We start from the raw sequence: 23,481 nt of genomic DNA, 5'->3' as shown, positions 1-23,481 counted from the left end.
CCTTTTGGCACCTTAAAGCAAACCCCTTCCTTTCTGTAACTGTTGTTGATAATAGTGTAAATTGAGTTCGTCTCCAAGGGCTACTATTAGGACAAATTAGAGGTTGAACAGCCGGTTTCAGTGCCTACACTACTGCATCCCTCCTGGCATGTTGCCGTACACAGCATGCTCCCTTGACCAGTATAAGAGTAGAAATATAAAGTGTAAGAAAAGGAAATAACTGCCACAATAATCCACATTTAAAGCACATACAGTCTTATTTGACCTAAAAACAGTAGTTTTAAAATCATATGGATTCTACATTGTACTTATAACAAAAACAAGAGAATCTCTGCCCCAGATCACCTACTTAAGTGGTGGACTGGAAAAATGACAGTTGTGTGTCACAGATAAAATGCAGTATGGCTTAATAAATCACAGCATATCATAATATTTTGCAAATACAATTTAAATAAGAATTTGTAAGTTTGCTTGTACTTGTTTGTCTGAAAGTTCGCCTTCTCATCACTCTTTGCTTTTGCTTGTGTGCATTTAATTTCATTTCAATTAGATTATTTTTAAGACATGAAAGATACCATGTGTAATTTTATGCAGAGAAAAATAAGAGGAACACCTAATGAAAACCGATGCATAAAGCGGCTAATTAAATGTGGTATGAATTTTTCTGATTTTGAAGTCATAAATAAAATCAACTCAGTTCAATGTAGTTATTTCTGTAATTTTAAAACACAACAAAAGGTGTCTTTGTGTCAGTTTGCTAGAGTTTAGAATGTGTATTTAATTTTCATTAGGGGTGTCCCTATCCGATCTTTGAGCTCGGAAATCGGTCCGATGTCAGTAAGAAAACAGGGATCTAAAATCTCTTATACTGTACAGGAAGTCCATTCCACGCTCCGCTCTAGCACTTATGTTCAGCAGTGACGGCAGGAAGATTTCACGTGATCATAACAACAGGATGCTTAGGTGCTAACATAGTAGCAAGGAGTAAGAGTGAATTTTGCTTGCTTAAAGTCGTTTCCAGTTAACTCCAGTTGAAGTTAACTGTAAAACTAAACTCACATAACAAAAGAATTACACCTGTTGAACATTCAAATACGTCACAGCCTTCATTTTTTTCTTCATTTTTGTTCACAAAAATCGCTAGTTCAAAGCTAACACACAATGAATGAAAAACACCATTGACGAGCTCAGGAAAATTAGCATGGGACTCGCGGCACTAATAGCTCTCAAAATATCCCCGCCTGTGTGGAGTTTGTATGTTCTCCCCATGCCTGTGTGGGTTTTCTCCGGGCACTCCGGTTTCCTCCCACATCCCAAAAACCTGCATGGTAGGTTAATTGACAACTCTAAATTGCCCGTAGGTGTGAATGGCAACCAGTTTAGGGTGTACCCTGCCTCCTGCCCGATTATAGCTGGAATAGGCTCCAGCACGCCCGCGACCCGAGTGAGGAGAAGCGGCTCAGAAAATGGATGGATGGATGGGTACACAAACGCTGAATAAATACATACATACAGGCAATATAACAATGTCTCTGGCATATATTCTTCAAACTGAAAAACGAGTTATAATAACAATATTCGATCGTGACTTCTTCTACTTACTTTATTATTACAAGTGTGTATCTCATCGCATGCACCACACTCCCTGTCAGAGGTCAAGATATGCACAGCAGTTACTTAACCCATTGGTTAATAATAAATTGGCCAGTTTTTCTCATACCTGCTGTTGCTGATTATTGTTCTCTGTTAGAGTAATACCACTTGATCAAGCCTTTTCTAACATTCAGTTTTACAAAGTTAGTAAATAATGTACAGTATGATTATTGCTGCAATAAGATCAGACCGATATCGCCCAAAACTCAACGCTGCAATAGCAGTATCGGATCGGAAATTACAGCTATAATCAGCAGTCCGTCGCTTCGATATGAAGAAGGCTGTGCCGAGTCCAACTGTCCCCGCCTCCCCCTCTCCCCCTCTCCCAACCCCGCGCGGGTGGATATACACCAACATAGTGTATAATAGAGCTGTTGAAACCCGTGAAGTGAATAAAACAGGCGAGAGAAACTGTCAGTAGAGTACTTCAATATCTAACATGCATATCTGTTCTCTAAGCACTGCTGTGTTACAGTACCTGTTAATGTAGAGATGGTTCCCCCTAAACCATTTCAGTAATGTACATTATAAAGTAAACATATCATTGTGTTTTACAACAATACTTAACTATATTCATAATGTTCCTGTGGATAAAAAAAGCAAAGCCTGTGGCCAAAATGTACGCAGGCGGTATACGTATGTACGTTTGTGCCGCTCACCGGCCGTTCAACACTCTTTTTCCAACTTTTAATCTTTTTATGGTTTAATAAATGTGATAAAGTGCAACATACTATTTGTGCAGCATCAAACGCGCATCCACATATCCAATGGGTCAATGTGCGGCAGCGGATGGGGTTGCTTTGCAGACGTTGAATACGTTTTGCACTTGTCGTCCTGCTCTTCTTCCCATCTCGAGCATGCTTTTCTTGTCACGTCTCAGGACTTCAGATGTACGTCACCGGCGATCGAGGTCCATAGGGAGATTAAGGAAGTTGCGGCAGCCGGCAGGGATAAACTCTGCATGTCACGACAGGTCTTGAAGCGGCAGTAGTGTTACGACGCTCAGTTATAATCAAGTGAATAAAGGTTCTCGCAAACCATATCGCTGGGTCACTAGCAAATTAACTTGTATATTCTAATAAATGTGATAAGGATCAACAAAAGCAATAAAAACAGACCAGTAAGGATGAGAGGAGTGCTGGGTTATGACCACGTGTGCTGGGAGGCAATGGCTTCTCGAAAAGAGGTAGATGTTGTTCATTTGTGGCAATTTTTATTATTGTTTTTGTTTACGCTGCAATTATTAGATTTTTAATGGTACAGAAACTCAAAATAATATTTTTTGTGAGCTTTTTACAGCTGCGCTCTGCCCATATTGCTCAGCAAAATACCTAATTTCTGTGCCCTCATTTCTGCTGCGTCATTTGCGTATAATATATACGGTAGACACTAAATAAAAAAATAAATAAATCAAATATTGAAAAATACAGCAAGATGTTAGAGGATTTGACAGGGTTAATCAGCATTGTGTCAACTCCTCTAGTAGTGGCTTGGATGAAAATTACTTTTTTAAACAAAACATAGTTGTGGATTTCAGGTTTAAAAAGTTGGATCGCGACATCCCTAATTTTCATGATAAGTTAAATACATTCTTAGTTTTGTCTGTCGGTGTAATCAAAGCCATATAGAGGGTGTTGGGGATATGACCATAACAACACTCAGTGCTAATGTCCAATATTAAAACTCAGGTAATGATCGGAGTATATATTGAGTGTTATTACTTACTATTTGTTGAAAAACTTAGTTCACTTGCTAGCTCAAACACAACAGTTCAGCTGTTGGCAGGTAACACTCCAGCTCAGCCAAGCACCCTCGCTCCACATTATGTCCTCTCACTGAAACCTCTAGTTTTCAGGTCAAGGGAGCAGCTGGTCACTGGGTGGGGAGCAAGCTCTTCACAGCAACCAGAGGGCTGGGAAATATATAGATGATGGCAGAAAAATACTGACACTTTGTATGTGTAAGGAATGGAGAAACTACAATACACATTCATTGTCGTAATAGCCGATAATGTGAAAGCCAGTGATCTCATTTATAGTGGTTTCATCTTCTGTTGCATCTCAAATACATTTGCTGCGGTCAGCGGCCAAACCTCTCACTATTTTGAGTTTAAACTACATGTAGGGATGTGCCGATGCCACTTTTTTTTTAGACCAAGTATGAGTACAAGTACTTAGATTTGAGTACTTGACGATACCGAATCCAGATACTTGGTAATGGCATTGTCTTGCAATGACAATGAATATGTGTTTCATTTTAACTGAATATTGTTCAAAACGCAAACTATTTTTAACATGCCATATGTTTCAGTCAAATGTAACTTATTAGAGTAGCAACTTGTCATGACTGACATTTTAACTGACATCCAATTGCATGTTTTTCGAACAGTCTTGACACACATTTCACTTAGAAGTAGCCTGTAACACGAGGCATTACAGTTATATGGTGTCTCGGTCCAAACACAAGGGGTAAAAGGAGAAAGAAGAAATAAGAAATGAAGAAAACATGGAGTCTGGTGAGTATAAACAAGTAGGACATGTTACCTCTTTGTGTTAACTACAAAATAAATGGATTAAAAATAAATAAGACTTTCTTGAGAATACCACAAGTCTTAAAGTGAAACTGTGTGACATGACAACTGAAGTGATACTTTATTAAACCATTGCTTACTTCGCTGAGTCACGGCTTTGTGATGGGAGCGCGGCTGGCTTGGCTGTAACCGAGCAGCGGGAATCTGAGCAGACCATGGGCCTCGAAACTCTGTGTTTGCCGAATGGCTTGCGTGGTGAGCACCTCCGTTGTGGTTTCGTAATGGAAGCGCGGCTGGCTCAAAGACTCTTGGATGAAAATGTGATTAAAGTCCTTTTTTTTTTTTTAAATGCCCCACTTGCAAGCAGCTTGGATTCTGTCCCATCTTAATTGGAGTGAAGCGTATTGCTTTGTACGCATTTCAAATGTATTATATTGTTGGCAGTGTATCATAATATGTTTCATGTGATGTGTATTTCTCAATGCATCCATCCTTGGGGAAAAAGTGATGAATTAAAGTTTTGCAGCCATCCCCACAGTGCATGGTCCAGTCTGTGTCAGTTAATTAGAACACTTCTTGCTGCATGCTATGCCATGTCCATGTGGACTGGAGGGAAGTTAAACTCAGACCAAGCTGCTGACATAGCCGAGAAGTTAGAGAGCAGCAATTCCATGGAGTCCGATTTCCAGCCGTCGCTCTCTCTGTGTCTCTGTCTCTCTCGCTCACTCTCTCTCCCCCCCCTGGACACATGGGCATGGAGACATTGTCTCCCCATTTTGTGTCTGTTATAACGAACAGCGACATGGCAAAAAAAACAAGAAAATAATATATTTTACACGCTGTGTGAAAGAGGCTTCCAATACAAATGAACAATCTGATTCAGATTTGATTCATATTTTTAATGTCAATGTTTTATTAATCATTTTGGGCCAGGTTTTAAAGGCAAGGTAGGAGATGAAGAAGCAATGAGAAAAATAGGACAAATTATATCCCTCAGCAATCCAGAAGAAAAACTGGTGACAACCTAATGCTAATGTGTGTTGTAATAACAGCCATCATGGAGTACCCAAAAATCCCCAAATGAATGTTTGTTGTATTTTTGTGCCCATTTTCTCACACCTAGAGGGAGACCAGATTTGGCAGACTATCCAAAAGCTTGACATTTTTGTAAACCTCTGTAGAAAGTCTTTATTTGTTGCCTCGAGCCGCTCCAGCAAAATAAATCGATGTACACAGAAGCATTCCGCTCAAAGCAGTCAAGGAGCAGTCAGTTGGACATGAACTTATTGAACAGTATTCAACATTTGTCCATTCAAAGTCAGTCACAATCTAGGTCAGGACATAATATTACAATTGTAGTCCCAAATAGGTTCGGTAGGCAGAAAAGGTAGCTGCAGACTACCCAGGAAACTGATAATGGTGTGAACAAAGAATTAGAGATGCATACTAGGACTGAAAGAGTGCTTATTCAGCAGCATTGATTGGGATGCAGGGTGCTTGCTGTATATGAGCTGCAGGCCAGTAGGATCACCTTAAGATCAGGATTTGTGTATGTCTTTGCCGGTTCTGAGTGAAACTGATGAAAGAGGAGAATGAGGAGGCAGGGGAGATTGTGCTTCGTCCAGGCTTTATAGCAGCTCGGGAAAGGGCTGAGTGTTGCGTGACTTGCAATGCAATGATCACGGACACAAGCAGCAAGTGCCATCTGCCGTATGAGCGATCAAAAAGGGTCATATTGTGCCTGTAAAATGAGCACCTGCTCACGACACTTCTACAGTATATGCATTTGGTTTACCATTTTGTGTATACTGTGTTAAACACATTATTCATGCAAACACGGTTTTATATTTCTGCTCTGCTCTGGTCAGAGCACTTAAAAATAAAAGTAAATTCTGCCTTTCAGTTGGTTCGAATTCTTTAAAGAGTACAGTATACCACAATGGATCACTGGTTTTAGTGCTGAGCCCTGAAAGCCTGCTTTGCTGTTTAATAATGCAGCACATTGTCGTGTTTTTGGTCCCAGGAAGGTGTGGAGAAGTCATGTGAGGTGGGCGTATGATGGTGAAGGTATAGGAACTGTTTAATCTACAGATAGTTTTATCCTGTGGATTATCCAAGGCATAAGTAGGCATTAATTAATCAATTCGTACCCAGGGTCTGAAAGGCAATTTATCAAAGTTAAGATGGAATTTTTAAAATCTATTTATTACTTGCAGTAACCGCTGTAGCATTTAGATTTTTGAACTAGCCAAAGTGCAGTTAACTCTGCACTGCAGTGGAGAAATCAGATTGTCCCGTCTTATGTCTGGCTTGCTGTGCTTTGTAACAGTTTGCTCAGCATGCGAGCGGAGATTGTGTAATACTGTGGTGTTGAAGAATGGTACTGGAGATTTCATTATCTGTCAAAGGCTTTCAGTGTTTTCTCTGTTGCATAAGTTTGACTGTGATAACTGTCGCCCACAATTCAGGTTCTTTCCCTGGCAGGTGCAGAGTGGCTGACTTATTTTAAGGTGGAGTTCTATGACAGATTAATTTAATTTCCAGTGCCTATGTTTAAGCCCTTCAACGTGTAGTCTAGTTGGGTGTAGTTGTAGTCTGCAAGGTACCTGGAGGGAAAGTTAGGGATTGGTATCATTGTACTCATTAGAACTGTAGCAAGAGAACTGGAAAAACATTGACTTAATCAAACTTTACTACTGAGTGGAATACCAGATACAGTTTCTTATTTTCGTTTGGGCTTGAGACATTTTAAACTAAGTGCCATACCCATGCTTCAGTGTTTTTGACTTCCTTCTGTATTGGCATAAATTCAACCCGGTTCTGGAAACGACAGTCGACCATGATATAAATCTCCTGTAAAATGGTTTCATAACTACTACCTACTTGAACCAATGATACAAGACAGGATACATTAATTATTTTCATAATGTGTAGGATCAATTCTGATGCTATCTTCTTAAGTTGAGTTGAGAAGCAGCACTTTTGTAATCTTCTGTTTAGCTATTTATAAAGTAAACTGATTGAAGCTATATTAAAATAAGTAGATATAGATAGAATATTCTCCAAAATTGGGTTTTGAAGTGTTGAATATAAATATATATAGAATAGCTACAACTTGGGTGAATTCAATTATTGCAAACAGGGCTGTGTTTGTTTCTTGCATTCAATTGTTCGACATTTGGATGTTTCTTGGAAACAGGGAATTATGTACACCGATTTAAGTGAGAGGGGGAAAAAATTTAAGTACGAGACTCGGCACTCCCTTAATGTGATACAGAAGAGCAATAAATCTGGAAATAACAGTATGAAAAAAAAGACTCTCCGTTGGCTCACTGGGTTAAACGAATGGGAGCCTCGTTTGCTTTCGTTCCTTCTCACGAGTGATGAGATCGTAGATACACTGCCTTTCTAATTTAATAGCTCATAAACCCCACTTTTTTTCCCTGTACAATCCACATGGAAATCGTTCTCAAAATTTTCAAGTGGGTGTTACAGCTGATTGCTGTGTTATCTAACTACTACAGTATATAACAGCTCCTCATCAGTACATTTAATGAGCATTTGCAGTCTTGGTTAATGGAAGAGGTGTAAGTGAGTTGGGGATGAATGTGTTCAGTGTTTCTTTTCTGAGAAAATAATTGCCCACATATTGAACTGCTCCAGTGTGACCTCCCGCTAACCCCCCACCTTGACCATGGTTCTAGATTTTGTTTGTCATACCAACATGATGGAGCACTTAATGACTTGACCGCTGGGAAATTGACCCCTAATCTATTTGACAGTAAATCTGTCCTTGTTTTATGACGCCAACCAGCAAAGTGTAGTGTCCGATAAACAGGATTAATATTAAAACAATTTCCATTTCCTCCGAGAATGAGTGCTGTGTGCTTCTCTAACGTAGCGTTGATAGTAAGTAACATGGGCTGCTGTATATACTGTATGAATGAGTTTGGGAAATCAGCCACATTATCTGGGATGTATCAGCCCAGAAAAGCGTATTAGCACATAGATGGATGCAGTCATTGTGCAGATAAATGACGGAGTGCTTCTCTTCCCCGGAAGGGCATCATGAAATGGGAATTATGTCAGCGACATTATTCTTTAACACTGCTATATCATGTTTGCACAATTTACCAAATGCTCAACTTTTTGTTCCCTGAGGTGTTCTGAGGGAGAATAGATGTTAAACTGCTTTGTCATTCTGTGTTCAGTTCATTCGAAATAAAGCCAAACCTCTGTCAGTCAGTAGACAGGTTTTCAGTTCCAGAGTGAGAGTTGGAATACAAAAAAAGGGATTTTGCATTTCTTCTTTAGTCACAAAAACAACTCAGACTTTTCCTAGTTATCAAATCTGAAAGCAGCTCTCCCAGAAATTATATTGTGCGGTAAATACATGATCAACATAATCCAAATTTATAATCCAATGAGGTCTAATACCAGAGCGCTATCAAAATTCTGCCTTCACAAAGATAAATTTACGCACACAGTAGAAGAAAGTCATGTTTAAGACGCGAGGCTGTGTGTGTGTTTTTGTGCGAGTCTGCTGCAGGGCACGGCAGCACATGGCTTGAAACGCAAGCACACTCGTGACTCTCACCGTTTTACTCCAGCCATCATCTATCTCTATCACTCCCCTGCTGCTGCTCCATTTATCCTCCCATTCTGTCTCATCCGCCGTCACACCCTTCCAGATCATCTGTCCGTCCTCCTGTTTGTGCTCAGTGTCTCACTTTCTCTCACTCTTTTAGTCACATGACATTGATTCCAAGGTTGTTGCGCTATTGACTGCAGCTAGGCTCTTAAATATTTCACACAGTATTTTGGTGCCTGTGTGCTGAGAGAGTGCGGGGCGATTGGGAGGAGTGTGTGAGTATGTGGAGAGAGTGAGGTGGTGGCGGTGGTGGCTTTGCTTCTCTCAGACGTCCTGCAACTGCTGCTGTCAAACAGGCTGGTGAACAGACGGGTGGAAAAACACAAACGCCACCTGCAACCACGCGTAGATATCTCACCACAGATGGACACACATACACGTCACAATCATATTTGCGTATGTTCATGATGCCACTCCGCTGCAATATTTTGTTGGAGCTGTGTGTGTGTGTGTGTTTGCTTGTGTGTGGCCTTTTTGTAAAATAATTATATATACCAAATCCCTAAACACAGCTACATTCACATGCAATATCGTTCTGCAAACAATGGTTTCTTTTAAAACAAGCACCTTTAGTGATTTTGCGTGATGTTTGACTTACGATGCAGAATATAGCAGAATTCCATACAATAGCTTTTTTCAGCCGTAGTCATTGTAAGAGTTCTGATGGCCTTAAAAACCCCTATTTACCTTATGAGATGCTGTCACCAAATATTAGTAGTTACTTAAAACTGTGTAGACCTACAATTATATTTTTTGAATCATAGCATGATTGTTAACACCCAGTGAGACTTAAATCTGGACTTTTGGTCTGAATTTATCCTGCAGTTGTTAATGCCAAACTTCAATTTTGTGCCTTTATGCAGTATAGTCATAAACATAGAAGTGACAACACAGAAGTAGCAACGACGTAGAAGAGAATGAGCTTACACCGCAGTCACGTTGGCAGAAGATGTTTGATTCCATGTGTTTTTTTTCCTGATGCATATCTGAACAGGGCCACATGGGAGAAAAAATGGAATTGAGTCACTGGAACCATATAGTATGAATGGCTGTGCCCTGTGGTTGACTGGAAACCAGTTTAAGATGCACCCGTCTCTTGCCCAAAATCAGCTGGGATGGGCTCCAGCGAGCTCCCCCGTCACCCTAAATGAGTGGCAGAAAAAGGATAGATGGATGCAGTTTAGTTGTGATTTACCGTCTTTGTTCATCTGATCAAGTCACCACTGTCAGTGCCTGTATTATTTGCAGTTTGATTTGTGTCAACTAGCTGATTGGCAATAAGACACCCCGATAGACAGCCGATACATTTAATCACCAATAGCTTTCTCCCTTTAGTGTGGGGACAGCAGGTAGTCCCATCACTGGGCATCTGTAGTTCTGAAGAAAGTCAACCAGCAAATTTCTAGTTATTACTGCCTCGAGTTGGTTCACAAACAAGTCCACTATATCTGTACTATGATGCTTTCTGAGAGGTCCGCATCCCGGAACTGTCAGTGAAGAGTCATAAATAGAACCGTTTATCATTGTTGTTTTTTATATACATACTGTCTCTGACATCACTACCCTTAGAGGTATACTGCATATTGTGCACACTAGGTATAGCTGGTTCTCGCTTAAGTACTCTAAAGGCTTAGTGGCGTTTTTGTTTGCTGTATTTTCATTGCCTCAACCACCCCACTCCACTGTACATGCATTTGTAATGGGATGTGACATCCCATTTAATGCCTTTTAAGGCTTGATCGTGGCTCAGCCGAAAACGTCATGAGCTGTGTGATTGGAAACGTGCTGCGCATATGGACACTCCTACTTTTGCAGCATAAAAAAAGGGTTTCCCCAAGCTGTGCTCAAATGCACCCCCTCCTCCCTCCAGTTTCTGACACAACTGAGGCATATATCTAGGCCGCCTTCTTTGTCACCCACTGCAGTGTTTTTCTGTCAGTGGTGCTGTAGACACTGGTTCATATAAATAGAATGTGAGGCAATGACTTCGCAATGAAAAAAAAAAAATCAATGAAATCAATGATGTAGTTCATTGGGTGTGGCTGGGGTTGCAAAATTATGGAAATCCATGGAAATAAGACTGTATGGGAATTCAGAGGAAACAACAAATGCATAGCATTATGTCTTATAAAACAACAATGTATAATACACAATTAGTTGCTTTGTGCATCCCTGTCCTATGCCTACACACAACAGCAAACAACTTTCTGCAAGGTTTGTGAGGCCTCGCCCTGTATGCATCTTGTGCACCAAAATAGTGCATTTGTGTATTTTTTTAAATGTTCAGTGGTAGAACCAAATTACTGTATATAAATAAATGAGTCACAAATCCATCCATTCAATCAAGATTGGACTGCTCACCAGTTAATTTTACTTTTTTAGAAATTATTTGGGACATCTAAGCAGCCTACAACATTTATTATTGATGTTATTATTGTTGTGGAAGTTCTGTTGGTCACAATCTGTCCTATCACAAACATTGTCAATTTAGGTTTTACACGTTTTTCACTGAGCTACCTTTCGTCCAAGGTTAAGGATGCCAATGTGAACCAGCACCAAATTTTTGCTGCAAAATGTGTCATCATCTGCTTCAGTTTAGACCAGACAACTCAATGATTATTCTTAATGTGAAGTTGCAACTAGTGAAATAACCAGACCCTTTTCTCTCCTTGCCTGCAGATCTGGAGGGGCTCATCTTCCTGGCATGGCCAAAGAATGTTGTGTACCCCGGCTTCTTCAGATGGTAAGTTCTCACCCCCGCTCGGTTCTCATTTGAGTCCCAGATACTGTTTATTCCTGTAAAATATGAGCATAAGCCTTGAGGTGCAGCAGAAGCTTCCTTTTTACTTGAGGAAACCCCTCACTTAGTCACTGATCCTGTCTGTAACGAAATTGCATATTGACTAGTGCCTCGCGTAGCTGCTAGCTGTCATTATGGAATCGTTTACGGTAGCTTCTGCACCTCTGTGTTAAAGGCGGGAATGATTGTCAGGAGGAATGGGAGGAATGAAAAGTTAGAGGGTGAAAAGTTGCTGATTTTATCTTAAAGTCAGCTGTAATAGCTGTGGGATTGTGAGATTCGAGATCCCGTCAGCAATGATGGCTGCACAGGGGAAGATAAAGGCAGCAGGCGGAGGTGGAGAGAACATCAGAGGTAGGTGGGGAAATTAATGCGTGCACCTTTGTGTATTTGGTGACGATCCAGACTAGCTAGGCCCGACTGGTGCCGCCTGTGCCAGATGATGATTTGCTGAATCACTGCAGTGGTCTTGAGGAGGAGGGAGAGGTTACTGTGGTGGCGGCAGTATTGCGGCTTGGATTACATCCATTGTGGAGTTACTTTGGATTCATTGCCCTCTGTCATTAAGACCCACTCATGAGTTACAGTAGGTGGATCATGCTGGTTCCAGTAGCGCTACATTACACACTGTTATGTTATCACTCGAGCTCGGATTCGCTGTCTAAATCCCCAATCGCTATTCGCATTGACAGTAATGAATGACTAGCAAATCATAATTGAATCTTTACTCCTTTTACTATTATGAAATAAACATGTCATTGTTCAACAAATTAAAAATCCAATTTGATTGTTTGAGAACTATCCATAGCCCCATGGTTAACTCCTGGTCGCAGTTTTTTAGGGTGTCACAGATTTTGTCACAATGACACGAGAAGACAAGCTGACGTATTTTGGCTGCCGTGTTTTAGTAACTGCTTTTCCCTCTGGGAAAAGCTGTTGCCAAAACGCTACTTTTTAGTTCAGAATGGCTTACTTTAAACCTCGCCGCATCACGGCCGTGGTCTATTTTATGCTAACCCGGTGCCGTAAAATGTGTAAATTCACGTTGGCTGGCAACAACTGCTTCTACTAAGCCAGCGAGTTAGATTACCTGCTAGTTAGTGGGCGCTGGCTAGCTCTTGTCAATCATCTGCAAAGATGTGTTGAATCAATCTTACATGACGTTATCCAATTCATCTGCCGCGGTCGCAGTCTGCCATGAATATCTGTGCAGCTCCTCACGGCCATCGGGCGCCTCGTTCCGCATTATCATTATCATCTCGGGGGGAGTACGGCTCAGTGATGCACGTAATCGGGTACAGCTGTGGCTACAACTGCGCATGCACAGTAAGTCAAAATGGTGGTGGAAGTAAACAACGCTTTGCAACTCTTGTAAAAGTAAAATACGTACTTTGATTCGTTTTCATTCGAATGCGTAAATTATAATGAGGGATTCATTTTTGTCAAGTGGATTCGCGAGTAACCATTCATTCATGCAATAGTTGTAACAATCCTACATTGAGATAGGACTAAATGATAAAAAAAAATGTGTTTTGTGTGTTCTTTGTGTTACACAATTAATAGTCCAATCACACAGACATAATTCAGAGGTCTTGAAGCTTGTCCATGGGAATACAAAATGTCAATAGCTAGCATTGGTGAATTGACATAACTGCTCGTAGAGGGAAAGGCCAGTGATATTACAATGTATTGATCGTCCAGTCTTGGCAGTGTAAAGAGGGCTTATTTTGATAAAACTCTACGTGTGCACTTCTTGATGCTTGTTTTTTACGTTATACATTTCCAGCTAGGCTCGGCGCCTGTACGTTGGGGTTCACCCCGGTGGACGAGAGGGTAGCCTGCCTCCGCCTTCGGGTGTGGAGGACGGGTCCTGACTGTTGATTGTGCCTTTGCACCAAACAGTAGTTCAGAGTACCCACCCTTTTTGGAGTCCTTGGAAGGGGTGCTAGAGAGCACTCCCGCTGGGGGACTTCAATGCTCATGTGGGCAATGACAGTGAGACCTGGAAGGGCGTGAATGGGAGGAACTCTCCCCCTGATTAGAACCCAAGCGGTGTCCTGTTATTGGACTTCTGTGCTCATCACGGATTGTCCATAACAAACACCATGTTCAAGCATGAGGGTGTCCACATGTGCACTTGGCACCAGGACACCGTAGGTCGCAGTTCGCTGATCAACTTTGTGGTCGTGTCATCGGACTTGCGGCCGCAGGTCTTGGACACTCGGGTGAAGAGAGGGGTGGAGCTGTCAACTGATCACCACCTGGTGGTGAGTTGGCTCAGATGGTGGGGGAAGATGCTGGTCCGACGTGGCAGGCCCAAACCTATTGTGAGGGTCTGCTGGGAACGTCTGGCAGAATCCCCTGTCAGAAGGAGTTTAAACTCCAGGGGAGGCGGAGGACATCGAGTCCGAGTGGGCCATGTTCCGCGCCTCCATTGCTGAGGCGGCCGACCGGAGCTGTGGTCGGTGCCTGTCGTGGCGGCAATCCCCGAACCTGTTGGTGGAAACCAACGAGACTACTACAGTGAGTGCACGAGTAATATATAATTGGCCCGACAGAAATCTGACAACAAACTCAGAAATTGGCAGCATGTTGCAATGGAATTGTAGGTTAGCTGTTTAAGAAGATGATTGTAAGAGGGAAGAAGCTGTTGGAATGTCTGCTAGTTCTAGTTTGTATTGATTGGTAGCGCCTACCTGAGGGAAGGAGCCGGAAGAGCCGGTGACCAGGATGTGGAGGGTCCGAGAGGATTTTGCACGATCTTCTCTTAGTAATGGCAGCGTGCAAGTCCTCAAGGATCGGTAGGGGGGTACCGACAATCCTTTCAGCAGTTTTGTCCGTTGCAGTCGGAGTTTGTCCTTTTTTGCAGCAGCACCAAACCAGACTGTGATGGAAGAACACAGGACTGATTCGATGACCGCTGTGTAGAACTGCCTCAGCAACTCCCGTGGCAGGCCGTCCTTTCTCAGAAGCTGCAGGAAGTACATCCTCTGCTGGGCCTTTTTGAGGACGGAGTTGATGTTGATCGCCCACTTCAGCTCCTGAGAGACTGTAATTCCCAGGAACTTGAAGGTCTTGACGGTTTACACAAGGCAGCTGGACAGCGTGAGGGGAAGCTGTGGCGAAGGATGCCTCCTGAAGTCCACGATCATCTCCACAGTCTTGAGCATTTTCAGCTCCAGGTTGTGTCGGCCGCACCACAGCTCCAGCCGCTCCACTTCCTGTCGATATGCAGACTCGTCACCGTCCTTGATGAGGCCGATGACAGCGGAGAGAGGACACAACCTTGGGGTGCCCCAGTGCTAATGCTGTGTGTGAAAGTGTCCTTTTTAAATCTGTAGTAGAAGGTATTGAAGTCGTTGGCTAGTGTGCTATTGTTCTCAGCTTGGGGGGGATCGTCACTTGTAATTGGTCAGCGATTGGAATGCATGCCAGACTGATTTAGAGTCTTTAGCGCTAAACTGTTTTTCCAACTTTGCTGCATAGTTCCTCTTTGCAATGTTAATTTCTTTAGTCAGCAGGTTTCTAGCTCGATTATACAGGGCCCTGTCCCCGCTTTGATATGCGTCCTCCTTAGCTTGGCGAAGTTCCTTAAGTTTGGCAGTGAACCACGGCATGTTGTTATTGAATGTGCGAAATGACTTTGTTGGTACACAAACCTCTTCACAGAAACTGATATAGGATGTGACAGTGTTCGTATATTCAGCCAGGCTGCCATCTGAATATTCTATTAAGTCGGTCTTGGAATGCAGTGACCCTGAACATAAGTGGTACAGAAGCTAGAAGGACGGAAAATGGTTGTTAGTACATCTTACTTCGATTACAGTTCCAAGTAAAAATCAAGTCTTGCTAGGGCTTTTCAAAATGTCGCTTGTGTTTGTACTCCACCTAGCTTGTTTTGACAAGGATGTACTCAGTGCTGACGTCTACTTGCTAGAAATATGTGGCTGCGTAGCATTATATCATAGTCTTTTGCTCTTGTAGTAGATCTAAGTGACCATTTTGCATTCTTCTGATCTGAAATTGCCTTGTTTGTTTTAATAACTTGCATATTGAAAAACAAAGTCCATTACTGTAGTACTGTGGCTCTAATGCACTCTCTTGGCTCGCCGGCCAAACTTTGTCAATGGTTGTGAATGCCTTGATCAATCTTGTTAATATTTGTCTGTGCTTGTCCCCCAACCCTCCCCTCAGAGGTGACGGTGGTGTACCAGAACGGGCTGCCAGTCATCTCGGTCAGTTTGCCGTCGAGGCGAGAACGCTGTCAGTTCACTCTCAAGCCTCTCAGCGATTGCGTGGGAGTTTTCCTGCAACAGCTCCAAGCAGAGGACAGAGGCATCGATCGAGTAGCCATCTACTCCACGGGTACTCTCTCTCTCTCTCTCTCTCTCTCTCTCTCTCTCTTTTTTTCTCTCTCGATCTCTTGTTGTCTCGCTTGCTGTCTCTCTCTCTTTTACATGTGCACGCACTTACACACACACACACACATGCACTGTATCTTCCTCTAGTAGATGACACATGTACAGTACATGCCCTTTCATGCTTTTAAGTGTATTTCGATGCTGTTAAGTGTTTCTGCTACAGCAGCTTCACAACAGAATTTAATCCTTTCGAATATGCCAAGCTTTGATGCTTCATTATACAAGAACAATTGAGGCTCGGGATCTTCTCTTAGCGTGGAGGTGCTTTTGCTCACTCTCCCTCTCGTGGTAATCTGTGCGAAACGAGCCCGATGTTCAAGAGAGCTGCAGGGTGTGTGGAGTGGTTAACCAGCAACTCTCTGTTTGCTTCACTTTTCCACCACGTTTTTTTCTTCTTCACCAGATGGAGCAAGGGTCGCCTCCTCTACAGGCATAGACATCCTGTTACTGGATGATTTTAAGCTCGTCATCAACGACACCACCCACCTTGTGCGGCCACCGAGGAGAGGTGAGGACGGTCGTGGTCATTTCCTATAAGACAAGCAAGAAACCATAAATTCATTTGTCTTCCCCTCAGAGTTACTGCCCCATGAGGAGACAGAAAGGTTGAATGATGTAAAGTTCTTGGTGCAGCAGCTCTACACAACCCTGCGGATTGAGGAGCACCAACTCAGCAAAGAACGCGAGTTGATTGGACGACTGGAGGATCTAAACTCTCAGCTCCGCCCCCTTGAAAAGGTCTGACCTCTTTTGCATGTTAATCAACATTTCTTATTGTATTTATCTGCTGGTCGTTAATTCATTCTCCTCTTTAGTCATTAGTTTTTTCCCCTACTTAGGTATTTTTAAGAGCTTTTCAAAATGTATGAAATGACTTAGATCAGAAAAAACACAATGTTGTGCTATAAAACTAAAAACAACCCCAGGCATTTTCCCATTTTAATTCCAAGGTGTCTTAATAACATATATTTGAAGTGCTGTCATGAAAATAAGGATCAATAATTAATTATAGAACCCTTTATAAAACATTTTTTTTTAATCGCTAAAATTAGCCTGTTTTGAGGTGGCCGCTTTGTGTCATGCAAGTGAGCCACTGATCTCCCTGCCCCACATACTGCTGGGCCAATGGCAAGTACGTATTTTGTTCTCATGGTGACCAGAGGGTGTAGCTAGAGCCAAATGCATGTTGAACCCAGAGTCTTAAACAACAACAAAATGTGTGAACTGCTTTGGGCACGTGAGTCCCTACAAAGACACCATGGAGTGTATTTTCACTCATGGACTCAGCACTTCTTTACCAAGTTGTTGAATTACACTTGTCAACTAATGTGTGGATCTATGTATGTGGCGCATGCAGTGGACACATCGCCAAAACACATACCCCAATTAAAACTCTCACCTTTATATTCAATGCATACATTTTTAAGCGGTACTATGTTTACGAGCATGATTGCTCATGTCAACTTTTCTTTTTAAGGATTTTTCCCCAGGGATACATATCTTAGTACTAAGACATGCATTGTGTACTTGATTAATGAAAAGTCATCCAGTTCATTGTTATGCCTCAAAGGCTCTCTGGTGAAGGTGAATAATCACAGAATATCTGATAAATTTATCTTAAACTAATAGCAATTTTGTCATTACAATTTATAATCTGTATTTTGGGGGTCAGAGGGGTTAATACTGACCATGTCATTATTCATGAGATTCTCTCTAAATGATGACCTGTTTGGCACATCGTGCATGACTTCCTCCTCTCACTTGTTTCACATGTAGGTGAAGCAGGAGCTGAGTAAGAAGGCGGAGCGACGCACTACCTGGGTGCTGTGGGGCGGCATGGCGTACATGGCCACCCAGTTCGGCATCCTGGCCAGACTAACCTGGTGGGAGTACTCTTGGGATATCATGGAGCCTGTCACCTATTTCATCACATACGGCACAGCCATGGCCATGTATGCCTATTTTGTGCTCACACGCCAGGTAAGAAAATTGACACTGTTGCCAATTCACACAGACCGGGGAAAAATTAGAGGGGAAAACCCGCTTTTGAAATAGAAAGCTGATTGTGCCTCATCCAGAGGACACAAGGGTTCATGACTGCTTTGATGAGCATGATAATGATGTGAATCATCTCTGACCTTTGCCATTACCAGTTCTCACTGCATTAACATATTTATTTTGGAATGTCTCTCAGCATTACCAGATGAGGGAATATCATTTTGAAGAATAACTTATAGTACAGTTCTCGGCTTCCCCTCGAGAACCCTTAGCCCTTTTTACACAACCACTACAGGCCGGTTACACTGCTGCTTCACGCTGATGCACCATTAGCTTGCTTAAGGGTAGTAACAGTTGCACTCATGTCTACATAAAGGGGAATGCGAGTGACAGAACAGAAATCGAAACACAAATGTTCTTGGCACCACTATTACAGAATGGCTGATTACTTTACACATTAACGCACAGGTGTTGTTGCTAAGTATATGACAGACAGCCAAAACTGTGTTTTTGACAGGCAGTGAAGTTGGTGATGTGTTTCCTGAGCTGCAATAGGTGTCATACATATATGTATTATAACTGTTGCAATTTTTGGTAAGGCATGCTTAACACCATACAAGGGCAAAGAGCGATGTATGTATTTATTTTATTCTATTTTGCCATAGACATAAAACACGATTTTGCATTATTGGTTCATCACATGACACATTGAGATAATTGCTGCTGCCCCCACTGGTGCCATTTTGCCACTGAAATTCAAATATTAGACAAGATCAGAAATACTGTAAATATTATAGATTTTGTGATCATTTCAAAACAGTGATGGGATTTTATCAGTGTAACAAAAGAAAAGGTCCTTGTACAGTATATAATATATGAAGGTTAAGGTTAAAGAATCCATTTAAGGCCATTAAATTGTTTGGACATCATGAAAATGCGTCGCACTGTCACCATCAAATTACCTTTATTAACTATAAAGAAGCTTAATATAAGTAACATTTTAGCATTATTAACATTCATACAACTATAAAAAAAAAAAAAAAAAAAAAAAAACACTTAATATTCATCGAAACACTAAAACAGTCTTAACTTTCCCGACTAACGATGGAGGCCTAATCCTTTGCAGATACACCATTCTTGGTCACAGTGGACAAAATGTTCATTTTTCTGATCAAATTAAATTCTACACTATTCTTGTGAGAAAAGGCCCAGTGGTAATTGCTGGTACTTAGAATTCCTCCAAAATCAAAATGTGAGAATTCCTCCAAAATCAAAATGTGAACCCATTGATATTTCCAGGTTAAATAGAGGACCAGTTAAAAAGACAGCATTAGCAGTGTTTCAGCAAACTCATCAGTGTCTTTGTAACATCCTAATTATACAAGTTTTAGCCAATTGAAAGACTGTTAAGTGTTGCCCTTTTATCAGCACACATCATAATTCACCTCTACCCAAGCTATTTCAGTAACATCACAAAGAAAGTCTTTTAATTTATGCTTACAAAATGCGGTGTCTCTTTGTCACCCGCAGGAATACGTGTACCCTGACGCTAGAGACCGACAGTATCTGCTCTTCCTCCACAAGGGGGTGAAAAGGACACGCTTTGACATTGAGAAGTATAACAAGCTTCAAGAGGATATTTCTGAGGTACAATTGGTTGTCAGAATGGTTTTATGCTTGTATTTACAATACATACATTCAGTTGAATAAAAAGTCTACACACCCCATTTCCAGATGGAGACCAAAGTAAATTATTTCAAAGCTTTTTCCACCATTAATGGAACCTATAACCTGTACAATCCAATTGAAGAAAATAAACATTTTAGAGAGGGAAAGTTAAAAAAAAAAACTACTGAGATAATGTGGTTGTCCACACCCTCTCATAACTGTGGATGTGGCTGTGTTTAAAATGAACCCATGATATTCACAATCATGTTAAATGGGAGTCCGCTCTCATCTGCTGCCATTTAAAGTGCCTCTGATTAACCTCAAACAAAGTTCTGATGTTCCAGTAGACTAATTTTTGCTTTCTAGCAGAGGCCTGAAGGTTTTGTGCAAACACTGACCAGTATTGGAACTGTTCATAATTCCTTCCACTGTGAAAAAGTCCAGCAGAAGAAAAAAAAAGCATGATGCTGCCACCACCGTGCTTCACTGTAGGTATGGTGTTCTTGGTGATGAGCAGTGTTGTGTTAGCGCCAGACATAGCTTTTGTAATTATGGCCCAAAAGTTCAACCTTTGTTTCATTAGACCGTAATACATTTTCCCAGAAGCGTTCGGAAGAAATTAAGTGTGTGTTATTGACTTTGGACAAAAATATACAGTAGCCAAGACGTATGAAGACGACGGAAGGTTCTTGTCATACGTGCTAAACAGTCAGGACGTGCTAGAAATTTCTACAGCTCCTGAAATGTTGCTGTGGACCTCTAGGCTCCCACCATGACCAGTATTCTTCTCATCTTTTCATCAATTTTGTTGGACGTCCACTTTTTTGTAATGTTACTTATGCGCCATATTTTCTCCTTTTGATGATGACTGTCTTCACTATGGTCTATGGTGTATAAATGCCATGGATTTTTTTTGTACCCTATTCCTGACTGACACCTTTGAACAATGACATCCCTCTGATGCTGTAGATTCTTTCGGTGGACTATGACTTGTGCTATAAGATACGACTACAACAATGACAGGAAAAGCCTACAAGAGCATCTAAACTCTCTAAACTAAACTGGGGTTAATCAGAGGCACTTTTAATGGTGGTTGTGTGCTGAATCGCATTTATATGTTTGAATGTGATTGGTCATTTCTAAACACCAACGCATCCCCAGTTTTAAGAGAGTGTACAGTGGTGCAACCACATTATCTAAGTCGCCTGGGCGATATATAGATTTGATCTTTTTTTTATTCTATTGCTGCTTCTTTTTTTTAAAATTTTTTTTTTTACTGCAGACGATTTAAAAAAATTATGAACTTGATTTTTTTTTTTTTTTAATTTCTGTTCCCCTTTTTCTGTGGTGCACGTTTCGGCCCTATGGGCTTCCGTACCTTCCGCCTTCCCGCGCCAAAACGGGCGAAAAGTTTGTTCAAAGGAAAGGAATTGCGACGACAGACGTGGAATACGTAACTGCATGTGCTGTTAAGTCTGTCGAAAACCCATTGCAACAAAATTAGTTGTTCACTTACTGTATATACTTGTGTACGTAATTAGTCCATCAATTATATTTACCATAAATAATGTATCTTTGTTCATCTATTTATGCCAGTGAGGCATAGTGACAGACAGAACAAATGAATGGTCTCCTATTAGATGGCAGGAAGTACATGCATAACGACTGCAGGGACCTTGGCGAGCCGATCCCCGGCTACAGAAGCTGGCTCTAGGGATGTGGAATGTCACCTCTCTGGCAGGGAAGGAGCCCGAGCTGGTGTGCGAGCTCGAGAAGTTGCCAACTAGATATTGTCGGGCTCGCCTCCACACACAGCTTGGGCTCTGGTACCAGTCCTCTTGAGAGGGATTGGACTCTCTTCCACTCTGGAGTTGCCCACGGTGAGAGGCGCCGAGCAGATGTGGGTATACTTATTGCCCCCCGGCTTGGCGCCTGTACATTGGGGTTCACCCCGGTGGATGAGAGGGTAGCCTCCCTCCGCCTTCGGGTGGGGTTGACGGGTCCTGACTGTTGTTTGTGCCTATGCACCAAACAGCAGTTCAGAGTACCCACCCTTTTTGAAGTCCTTAGAGGGGGTGCTAGAGAGCACTCCCGCTGGGGACTCCATCGTTCTGCTGGGGGACTTCAATGCTCATGTGGGCAATGACAGTGAGACCTGGAAGGGCGTGAATGGGAGGAACGCTCCCCCTGATTAGAACCCGGGCGGTATTCTGTTATTGGACTTCTGTGCTCATCACGGATTGTCCATAACGAACACCATGTTCAAGCATAAGGGTGTCCATGCGTGCACTTGGCACCAGGACACCCTAGGTCGCAGTTCGATGATCGAATTTGTGGTCATGTTACCGGACTTGCGGCCGCATGTCTTGGACGCTCGGGTGAAGAGAGATGCGGAGCTGTCAACTGATCACCACCTTGTGGTGTGTTGGCTTTGATGGTCGGGGGAAGATGCCGGTCCGACGTGGCAGGCCCAAACCTATTGTGAGGGTCTGCTAGGAACGTCTGCCAGAATCCCCTGTCAGAAGGAGTTTCAAGTCCCACCTCCGACAGAACTTTGCTCACGTTCCGGGGGAGGCGGGGAACATCGAGTCCGAGTGGACCATGTTCCGCGCCTCCATTGCTGAGGCGGCCGACCGGAGCTCTGGCCGTAAGGTGGTCATTGCCTGTCGTGACGACAACGCCCGAACCCGTTGGTGAACACCAGCGGTGAGGGATGCCGTCAAGCTGAAGAAGGAGTCCTATCGGGCCTTTATTGCCTGTGGGACTTCTGAGGCAGCTGATGGGTACCGGCTGGCCAAGCGGAATGCAGCTTTGGTGGCCGCTGAGGCAAAAACTTGAGTCCCTATAAAACTCTGGGAGGAATTCGGTGAGGTCATGGAGAACGACTTCCGGACGGCTTCGAGGAAATTCTGGTCCACCATCTGGCGTCTCAGGAGGGGGAAGCAGTGCACCATCAACACTGTGTATAGTGGGGATGGGACGCTGCTGACCTCGAGTGTGCATGGGAGTTCGCCCAAGCAGTCTACACGGGTTTTGTGGACTTGGAGAAGGGGTTTAACCGTGTCCCTCGGGGAGTCCTGTGGGGGGTGCTTCGGGAGTATGGGGTAGCAAACCCGCTGATACGGGCTGTTCGGTCCCTGTACGACCGGTGGAGTTTGGTCTGCATTGCCGGCAGTAAGTTGGACTCCTTTCCGGTGAGGCAAGGCTGCCCTTAGTCACTGTTTTATGGACAGAATTTCTAAGCCCAGCCGAGGCGTAGAGGGGGTCCGGTTTGGTGGCCTCAGTATTGCATCTCTGCTTTTTGCAGATGATGTGGTTCTGTTGGCTTCATCAAGCCGTGACTTCCAACTCTCACTGGAGCAGTTCGCAGCCGAGTGTGAAGCGGCTCGGATGAGAATCAGCACCTCCAAATCTGAGACCATGGTCCTCAGTCAGAAAAGGGTGGCGTGCCCTTTTTCAGGTCGGGGATGAGATCCTGCCCTAAGTGGAGGAGTTCAAGTATTGTCTTGTTCACGAGTGAGGGAAGAATGGAACAAGAGATCGACAGGCAGATCAGTGCAGCGTCTGCAGTGATGGGGACTTTGTATCGGTCCGTTGTGGTAAAGAAGGAGCTAAGCCGAAAGGCGAAGCTCTCAATTTACCGGTCGATCTATGTTCCTACCCTCACCCTCTGTGGGTCGTGACCGAAAGAACAAGATCCCATATGTAAGCGGCCGAAATGAGGTTCCTCCGCAGGGTGTCCCTTAGAGATAGGACGAGA

At 42.8% G+C, this 23,481-nt stretch overlaps 1 protein-coding gene across 4 annotated transcripts in view; it reads left to right on the top strand.

Moving 5' to 3' along the window:
- Nucleotides 1–23,481, top strand: part of mcu (mitochondrial calcium uniporter) — a 64,908-nt gene that overhangs the window by 37,100 nt on the left and 4,327 nt on the right. For all 4 annotated transcript variants that reach the window (XR_009769496.1, XM_061690904.1, XM_061690905.1 and 1 more), the window contains exons 3-8: nucleotides 11,514–11,577; nucleotides 15,829–15,999; nucleotides 16,459–16,563; nucleotides 16,633–16,793; nucleotides 17,832–18,035; nucleotides 19,584–19,700. Coding sequence is in view for 3 of the 4 variants with exons in the window: in XM_061690904.1 (XP_061546888.1) it covers nucleotides 11,514–11,577; nucleotides 15,829–15,999; nucleotides 16,459–16,563; nucleotides 16,633–16,793; nucleotides 17,832–18,035; nucleotides 19,584–19,700 (822 nt within the window). In the remaining variant the exon portion in view is untranslated. The remainder of the gene's footprint in view (nucleotides 1–11,513; nucleotides 11,578–15,828; nucleotides 16,000–16,458; nucleotides 16,564–16,632; nucleotides 16,794–17,831; nucleotides 18,036–19,583; nucleotides 19,701–23,481) is intronic.

The sequence above is a fragment of the Phycodurus eques genome, chromosome 11 (assembly GCF_024500275.1).
Source record: "Phycodurus eques isolate BA_2022a chromosome 11, UOR_Pequ_1.1, whole genome shotgun sequence".
Classification (NCBI taxonomy): Eukaryota; Metazoa; Chordata; class Actinopteri; order Syngnathiformes; family Syngnathidae; genus Phycodurus; species Phycodurus eques.
This window is presented reverse-complemented; position numbering and strand designations above follow the sequence as displayed.